The 10,212-nt window shown below is 33.2% G+C and overlaps 1 protein-coding gene across 1 annotated transcript; it reads right to left on the bottom strand.

The window, feature by feature from the left end:
- Window positions 1–1,119: 1,119 nt before the first annotated feature.
- On the bottom strand, window positions 1,120–3,977 carry MUR3 (Exostosin family protein). Its single transcript, XM_078317361.1, has one exon. The coding sequence runs from the start codon at window positions 3,297–3,299 to the stop codon at window positions 1,371–1,373; it is 1,929 nt and encodes a 642-aa protein (XP_078173487.1). The 5' UTR covers window positions 3,300–3,977; the 3' UTR covers window positions 1,120–1,370.
- Between the last annotated feature and the right edge of the window lie 6,235 nt (window positions 3,978–10,212).

The raw sequence follows: 10,212 nt of genomic DNA, 5'->3' as shown, positions 1-10,212 counted from the left end.
GTGCAGCGATGATACTGAAGGCTGTCATGGGTCAAGACTAGTGATAACTGATTATTAGATTTACATAACAGCATACGAGCGACATGCATTATACCGGTACTTCGATTGAGATCTTAGGGTGACCATTGCAGTGGCGGAGTAAAAAAAAATAAAAATTAAGTAGATAGTAAAAGTATTTCAAATGTTGATATCAGTACAATGATTATATCAAAACATAAAATTATAATTATTGAGATCACAATAAAACAACTTTAAATATAAGAAATCAATATAATTTTAAAAAAATATATACATATATGTTTAACAGAAAAGTTACTAGATATACAGATTAAATTTGAAAAACAAATGAGAGACATTGAATACCATCATTGAACCATTGCATTAATTAGTTAGCTTAATTGAACCATTGCATTAAGTAAAAGTAAAAAAAAATACAAATTTGAAATTTATACGAAGTATAACAGGCTCACGAACCTTATAGTGACCTTGCCCAAGCTTATTTTATAGTGTTAAGTTATATTTAGGTTATTTTATCGTAATTTGAGCCTTTGAGATCTTATTTTAATTGGACATTTTTCAACTAGATTGAAAAACTCTGAACGCCTCAACAATTCATTAATATATAACTGAGTTAGTCGAACTGGGTCCCACAATCTCTTCAGAATAACAAATAGATTAGACATAGAGACTTATTTTCTTCACAATTAATTTACCAACTAGTCGACAACTAGTTTGTTTCCACATGGAGGGAAGAAAACAAATTACAAGTAAAATTTACAGTAGTCTTACGATAATTAGGTCAAAAGTGGTCATTTGGTAGTTGGTACGGAATGTTACAAGCACCAATTATTGCCTTATTGGTGATACTTCGTGCTTCCCACTATTACACATATGCATCTTTACTGGTCATGATTGTTACTTTAGTAAACATGCTACAATCATGGGTGCGGTCAAAGTTGGATATTTATTATATTCTCTGTCACTTTACTGTCTGTCTAACACATGCCTAAGCTAGCGTTAGATTCAAGTAAAGCTTGTATTCTCATTATGTTATATATGTATCAAGAACGTGAAAGGCAGCGAGAATAAAAAGGTATAGTTAAGTTCAATAAGTCATGCTTTCCTTAGGAACAGATTATGAGCAACAGTAGTATTCTCTATTAGACCATTCATGTTACAAATTTTAATGGATTATTACGAAAAGTGTTCTAAACAAATGAGGTATCTATTCTATTTCCAAAAAAGAAAAAAGAAAGGAAAATAACTTGTCATATATCAAATGACATAACCAACATTAAACACCTAACAAAATGATGTTTCTATTCTTCTCCAAACACCATCCTCTAGTTACATGTATCGGCCAAACAAGCTCAAAATTTCTGACTCCTTTGCTCGCTTTTCCAAGAATTCTTTGCAGCTTCAGCAGACGCACTGTTACCTGGATCCGAACCGCCATCTTTTGGTTTTGAGAAGAATGGGTCCCACACATGGGCACCGACAGTTCCCTGATCTTCATCTAACAATGCATACTTCCAACTATTTTCCTCTATGAAATCCTTGTCCTCCTTTCCCTCTATCATGCCTCTCCTAATTTTACCGACCTTGTTGATGATTGCCTCAACTGCCACATCAAATGCGTCCTTGAAGGTTTCCAATTTGGATCTCGGGTCTGCGTAAATCAAACCCGGTATCAGATTAATCACCTCCTCTCTCATTTGCTTTACCATTAGAGGTGAATATTGCCTCAGCCTCTCTTCTATGGTAACATTGCCATTTCGTAGATCATTTTCGGGTATGAACACGGAATATCTGGTGTAGTTCTTCGGGAGGTGCCACGTGTACTGAACATATGCAGATCCCGGGTGGAAGAAAACGGGTATGCACCCGGCAAGCATAGAGTCAAAAGCTGACCTCCTTGTGTATGAATCCCCTTGTGGTTGCAAACAAAAGAGAGAGCTTTGAAACATTTGCATGATACTACTCGGCGAATGGCATTTACTTTCCCCAAAATCACACTCCAACAATTTGCACACGCTTGAATTTCTACACTCATCAATAATCTGCCCTCTAATGGATTTCAGGTTATCAGGTCGGGGTGCACCCGCAAAGGAAAACAACCATTTTCTCTCCAATTTCCTCATTCTTTCTTGCCATATGAAGACATCTGCATCCCTTGATGGGTGGAAATAAGTCGGGTAGGGTATGCCGAAATCATTTGCATTCCATGGGCTCGATTCTACCACTAGCATTGACATGTTACGAGCCGCTGGTAAAAACAGAAGCTTATTACCCCAATCCTCTTCATTCTCTGTTAAACGCCTAAAATCCCATGTAATTCGACCCGCCACCAAGAAATGGTCTTTGCCTCCCATCACTTTCCATTCAGGTCTATTCTCCAACCAATTGACCAAATCCAATGAGGCGGCATCTCTCGTGGAAATGTTATATCCCCACAAATAACGAGCAATGTCGAAACCAGCATAGAACGGTACAAAAACGGCTGCAGCTATTGTGGAATCATTGGTTAGGCACTCGTATTGCTTCATTCTGTTGCTAAATATCACATCTACTGCAAATTGGTTGGTAGCGTACCAGCCGGTGTCAGAGAAAACCCCCCCTGAGTTGTCAAGAGGTGGGCCCAGGCCATCATTGATCATAAACTTACACATGTTGGTCCAGAGACTCAATTTCTTGCAATCTCGAAGCATATCATCATTGAACCGGGAGGGCAGATTATGCACATAGATGTATCGGCCACCGCATGGGTCTGACTGGTTCTCTGACATTCTCAGTGCCTTTTCAAATGCAAAACTTTGTGGTGGTTTTTTGGGTTGATTTTGGATAACAGGAGGTATTTTATCAGTCAATTGGGATTGTTGGGGTTCACTTCCAGTACCCGAAGAATACTGATCGGTCACATGGTCTTTTAAATTATAAGCTTCTGGCAGGTTGTTAACTGGTTTCGGTTGAGGTACTATGGCTGGTGGAGGTAAAGATGGTACCTTTTCCAAGAGGTTTTCGGATTCCACAGGTGGTTTCTGAATATTCGTATTGTCAAATTTTGGGATATTTTGCATCGATGTTTCTTCAAGTAGAAATTGGTGATTACCTGAAGGTTGATCTGGTCCGATAATGGGGGGAGCAGAAAAGGCAGAGAAATGAAAAGTTAAAATCAAAACCCAAAACATTGCTGAGAGAGAGATTAGACAACATATCCGAGGCTGAGGTGTCTTTCCACTGGATTTCTCCATTTCTTCTGGGTAACTTGTTGTGGCCGACCGCCTCCTTATCGACATCATCTTTCAGATAGAAAATAGATTGAGGGGTAAAGTGAAAAATGGCTGTATGAGAAATTAGGAATAAAATGGAAACGCCATGGAACCCTAAACCCGGAATAAAGCAAGCGACCACCTTTTCTTTTATGAGTGGATTTAAGCAAACTTTTTCATGGAAGGAATATATTTCAAAATACTCGCTTTAATTGCAATACCACCAGTCGGTGGTGTTCCAATTTAAGCAAATTTCACAAAGCCCAAACACAAATTCGCATTTAAGTTTCAGAATTGGTAAGCAGGAACGAATTCACAGAGTCTCCACATACAAAGAACAGTCGCAGATTTCACGATTTGCAAAATCTAGATCTAAAATCCCGGCGGAAAAACGAGATATAAACCACAAGTAACTTACAGAAAGAAATGCATCAAATCCAGCCACTCGGACGCCAAAATTCAGAAATGCTCTCGATCTTTGTGATTTTGGAATGTACAGAAATAGACGAGATCTAACATCTAAGGAAGGAGAAAATAGCAAAAGAGAAGATCGAGGAAATGAAAGAGGGAAGAGAAGAGGGATGGGGCTTACAGGAAATAGTGCATTGTATAATAAATGGGAAGCTCAAAGTTTGTTTTTGCACAGAGCAGTCTAGGGAGTTAAGAGAGGAAAAGAATAGGATACGTGTCCTTTGGTTGTTCAATTTCTCTGTGGCAATGTTTCTGAGATATTTTATGTAGCAGTCAATGTAAACAATGTAGACGAGTCGTCCAACATAGATCGCTACACCAAAGGAAAGAGGTGAAATGTTACGGCCGGCACTTATTATGGAAAAAAGGACCATGTTAGAATGCACGGCATAATTGTCACATTTTATTTTATTTTTGAATTAAAGCATAATTTTCCATGAACTGCGTTTACGAGGGGACAAGGGTCCAAGGGGGATTTTCGACGCGTTTACTGTTTGTGCGGGGTTTTAATTTACCGATTTTTTATTTATAAACAAAAATAACTGCATAGAAGATTAGGACCCCCACATGGACAGGACACAGGAGTATTGTACTTTTGTAAATATTCTTTTATTAATTAAATTTCACTTAGCAGCCTCTGCTAAGTTCCTCCAAAAAGAAATAATAATGGAGAACAATTTGTAAGAATTCCAAAATCCGACGTAATGTCTGCAATGTTCAAATAATTTAAATCAATTTAAAGAGTTAATTAAGTAAGAAAAGAAAAGAAAACATAACGTTTTGTTCATAACGTTCAGAGATTGAAAGAAAAACACAGGACATTTTTCTGTTTTTAATATCGAGACGTCATGGATAATAACGTCTTGTATTTTTTTTCCTGTTAAGTTAATTAACCCCGTAAATTGATATAAATTATCTGAACGTTGTAAATTATAATAGTCTTTTTAGATTTTGAAATTTTTCGAAATCGTTCACCTTTCTCAATATTTTTTTTTATTTTCCTATTGATAAAATATCGGTTTTAATCTAGGCTGTTGATAGATCATGGATTTGATTCTTTTTGTTAACCATGGGTAGTTCAGCTGGTATGACATCAAATTTTTCCACATAATAATCTAGGTTGATTGCTGCCTAAAGCAGAAAAGTATGTGGTGTGTTACCTACAGACTTGTAATAAAAAGAAAAAGATTGGACTCTTTTTTGCTGGGTTTTTCAAATAGATTATTCTAATAGTCAATCATTGTTTTTTAAAATCTACATTCATCTGATACTTATAACTAAATTATTAATATTAAAATTAAAAAAGAAATATGTTTTTTTATTAGTTAGATACTTAGATATGATGTCTATTGAATCAAGTCAAAATAAGATTTAATTGATTGTCCATCAAAATACTGTTAAAGTTTATCTGTTACATTTTTTCTATGCAAAATAATGCTAAACATTTTTGTTTTGATCTTGATTTTGACACACGCCATATCTAAATAGTAATGAATAATTGTACGACATTAACTTTTAGTTTTAATAATATTTTTTATGTACTAAAATATTAATTATTTTCGGACAACAAATAAAGTGATTTTTTTTTTTTGCAGAATAGTGAAGTATCTACGGATTTCATTGAAATGAAACTATTTAACATAGACCGGTACCAAACAGCTGGTACCAGTCTCTGATAATGTTCTTACACCACTGTCATCACATATCTAATAAAGTTCATACAACAACCATGATTTAAAGCATAAAAAGCACCTATTGAACATAGACAAATCATTACAAAATCAAACAAACAAACTATAAACTAAATTCATATAGCAACCTTGATTTAAAGCATAAACAGCACCTACTAAACATAGACACATCATCACAAAATGAAACAAACAAACTATAAATAGAAAATAGCCAAAATCAACCCTAAACAACTCTAACCATCATCAAGCCTTGAACAACTTCCCTTTTTGCCTATCAGCCCCTGCACTTAAACAAAATCATAAATTTCAAATAAGTAAGAGATCTTCATTTCTTCTTCCACACCCAGGTGTTGGGCTGGGCAGCTGCCCCTGAGGGCTAAGTGATTTGTAAATTCTGCAAAAATACGAGAATAATTCGCATATTTATAAAAGTTGCTAATTTGCCTATACGTTATAGAGGAGCCAAAAATGAATAATTCAAGGATTAATTATGAACAATTTTAACTATGTTTAAAATAACCAAATATAAACATAACATAAAGTAAAATGAAAATGTTTTATTATACATTATAATGTTAAAAGTGAAGAACATCGATTTAAAATTAACGGATGACTAATTTTAATCAAATCATCTTAATGTAATAAGATAATTCTAAATCCAATTCACCAAATATTTTTAGCAAGTAGATGGTGTGGATCCCACGAATGAAAAAGTTTCAAATTTAGTTCAAATTAATGGTGAAACACAAGGAAATTCATGTACAACACTAAGTTGCGCACGTAATAAATTTTTAATTTAATAAAGTCAGAATTTTGAAATATCGAAATGGAAACTAAAATAATTTCGGTGTACTTGAGTACTGACAAATAACTAAATACGCATTTAACCAGTCCATCAAATGCAAAAATAAATTTATACTCGACGGTACACTAGGCAAGTGATTTCCAGGCATCGTATTTGGCCTGATCCACGTTTAAAGCGAGAGAACCGGGTCCAGCCAGCATTTGCACCGACTTGTCCGTCGGTGGCCGGTTAACAAGATCTTTACATGGAGAGAGCGACCGGGTGACGTGTCGGTCACAACTTGATGACGTCAGACAACACAGCATAGACGGCTAGTTTTTTTTAGTTGTTCAAAAAAGAACAAGGGTCTCATTTGCTCATGGGCCCCCACCTGTTAGGCTCGGAAATTAAGGGCCGAGATTCCTATTGGGAGGTCAAAGCTCCTCCACGCAATTCATGCATGCACGATACAGTCCGTGTGATGATTGAATTCGCATCCTCTGTTGTATCTCAAACTATGAGTGTTTTTAAGGAAAATCTCAACTGTTGAAATGTATACTACACGAATCTCAAAGCACAAATAATACTGCTCCCGAATAGGTACCGTACACGTCGGTCAAGCAAAAGTTGAGATATCTCAGAGGATTCGCACTCGTGATGGTTTGGATGTTTCTAGTTTCTAGTTCTAAACATCTCTGTTATTAATTAAAAAAAAAAAGCTTTGGAAAATGACACAACAGACAAACCTCGCATTTTCAGGCTTATGATTTTAATTAAGTTTATGAGAAAGAGACACTTGGGATCCTGTTAGGTGTAAACATGCAATGTGTGAACTTTGATTTAAAAAATAAACTAATTGTCGATGAACCACCGATCTTGTAATTGATCCCTGGAATGCTTCTGGAAGTAGGGGTGTCAATGATACCCTTTTAGTCGTTTATCCGATTCGTACCGTATTTTATAAGACGGGTATGAATAAGGTTTTTGTTTTGTTGACTTATTGAGTATGAGTATGGATACAAATTTTTTTTCATTAGCTAAATGGATAAGGGTATGGGTAAAAACTATTTCGTACCCGTTACTCTATAGGGTAATTATATAAGGAATATGCTAGCATGCTATGCATAACATAGAGCCCCTCCATGCAACACCTTGGATTTTGACTTTTCAAAATCCTAACGGTCGATCCGAACCGTTCATCTTGTTCTCCATATTAATATGTGTTCGGGGACCAAATTTTATATTTTTTGGAATTTTTTTACTATTTCTTTAGATTTATTGAAAATCGCTGTTTTCAGCAAATCTGGACCATAAAAAAACAGCGATTTTCAACAAATCTAAAGAAATAGTAAAAAAATTCCAAAAAATGTAAAATTTGGTCCCCAAATACATATTAATATGGAGAACAAGATGAAAGGTTCGGATCGACCGTTAGAATTTTGAAAAGTCAAAATCCAAGGCGTTGCATGGAGGGGTTCTATGCTATGCATAGCATGGTAGCATATTCCATTATATAAAATATAATAATATGATAATGTTTGAGCAATAATTAGTGAGTACTTTGTTATTCAGTGTATTGTTTTTGTTGTAAGAAAAATATTAAACATATTATTTTTATTTGTATGTCTTGTTTTTTTAATTAAATAATTAAATTTGTCGGAAGATATAATTTTATTTTTGAATTCTCTTGTTTTATAAACAATTTAGTTGAAATTGATTGCACTTTTTATTATTATTAATATTATTGCATATGTGAGAAATAAATGAGTTTTGACGTTCTATTTGTAAAATATAATAAAATTAATTATTATAGTAGTATTATTGTTATTCACCCGCTACCATTTCGTTACACAATAATTTTAACAGGTAAGGGTAGGATAAGGTAAGGTTAAATCTTAATGGGTAAGAGTAGAGTATGGGTAAAATTATTCTTAATGGGTATGGGTATGAAAATGCTTTCATCCTATTCGTATCGTACCCATTGACACCCATATCTGGAAGGTTGAAATTAATTTATGCCACATATTCTACTTTTTTTTTTTTAAATTATAAAAATCACTTCGTTTTAATGTGATCTTGATGATTGTTGAGTACTTTTTTTCCTTTTAGAAAAAAATGAATATAACAATTTTTGCATGAGAGCACATTTTTTAATTTGACCTAATTTAAAATTATTGCATCTTTAACTATTATAATTTCAATTTGAACCATAAGTTTTATGTACGAATAATTGGTCTTACCGCATTGCATCCGTTCCTCTGCTTTATTTAAGCATTCACATTTCTTTGGATATACTATATGTTTCAAAAGAATGTAATTATTTGACAACATAAATATATGATTATATAGTTATAAAAAAAAATCCAAAAACAAACAAAAATTTATATAAATGTATTGTTGAACCAACATATCTTGTCAAATTTACATAATTTAAATTACGGATCACAGTAGAAAAGTTCAAATCTTTTCATGAATTTACCATTGCATCAATTTTCATTGATTGCTTAGGCAAGACACATATTTGTTTATAAAATGAGAACAAATTTATCTTGACAGCATTTTTATTTCACAGCTGTGACAATTAGAATAATATATGTCATAATAAAAAATAATTGAAAACTTTTATACATGTTTCTAGCGTATCGAATTTGGTGCATTAGTAGATATTAAAACTTACAAATTGGAATGATTATATATTTTTTTTGATTTTTTTTATCAATGAAAAATGACATTCAAATTGCACCAACTTGTTATATGTTCTACGGAAATAAATGATATATAGTCATCTAGAAATTTTATTTCCAAATTTTGGATAAAGTTTGACGTTGGTTGTCATGGTTATTAAAGTACATGTTAATTGTCAAATACAATTTTTCATTATCTAAATTGCGCATAAAATATGATGGATTCCAAATTAAACTTTATTTACAAGAATTTTAATATTGTCATGATATCAATATTGTCGCCAAATTATTGTTTTTGGATGCTACCATTTGCATAAATAAAGAAGCACCACGATGAAGGAAGCCTTTAAACTGAATTCATTATTATATCCACTGCCTTAAGAATAATTCTTCAAAAATTTAATGTCAAAATTAACAATATAGATACTTTAGAAGGTTGGTTCGCCATCAATGTTAATTACTCGTGGGAAATCTTTCCGAAACTTTTAAAAATACTTTTATATAAAGAGGAGGGATTGAATGACACCCTTTTTTGGTGACATTGGATAACATCGTGCATTTTCAAAGTTTTTAAAGTCCAAACGGTCGATCCAAACCGTTAAACTTGATGGATAAATTAAAATGTCCTTGCAGATTAAATTTTACATTTTTTGCAATTTTTTTTACTATTTATTAAGTATTTAACAAAATCGCTATATTCAGACCGTTGAATTTTTGTACCCATCTTAATAAATAGTAAACAAAATTCAGAAAAATGTAAAATTTGATCTGCAAGCACATTTTAACATATTCATCAAGTTGAACGGTTTGGATCGACCGTTTGGACTTTAAAAATGCATGGTGTCATTCGATGTCACCAAAAAAGGGTGTCATCCGATCGCTCCTCTTATATAAAAAGAAAAATCAAAAGACCACTTATTTTTAAGAATTCCAGTCGGGACGTGGTGCCGAGGCCTAGCGAAGCATGTGTAAAACACATGTGTACGATTTTTCTTTGATGCAACTGATTGTCGAAACATGAATGACTCGTTTCTTATATTCGTACTCAGAGCATCTGCATTCCTAAAACTCTTAGAGTTTCTAAATAACCGTTAACCATTTTTTAAAAATTATGATATCTAAAGTTTCTAAGTTTTACATTTATGAAATTAAGTTTAGGGTTTCTATTAAGCCACATCAGCAATAAATTAAAAAAAAGTAATTTGAGTCAATTACTTGAACATAAAGTTTATAAATAGTTTCTTAATAAAAAACTTTCCTACATAGTTTTTAAATAAAAAACTCTTCCACATTTCTAAATCTAAGTTAGAAAC

Source organism: Carex rostrata, chromosome 16 (genome assembly GCF_964058835.1).
Source record: "Carex rostrata chromosome 16, lpCarRost1.2, whole genome shotgun sequence".
NCBI lineage: Eukaryota > Viridiplantae > Streptophyta > Magnoliopsida > Poales > Cyperaceae > Carex > Carex rostrata.
This window is presented reverse-complemented; position numbering and strand designations above follow the sequence as displayed.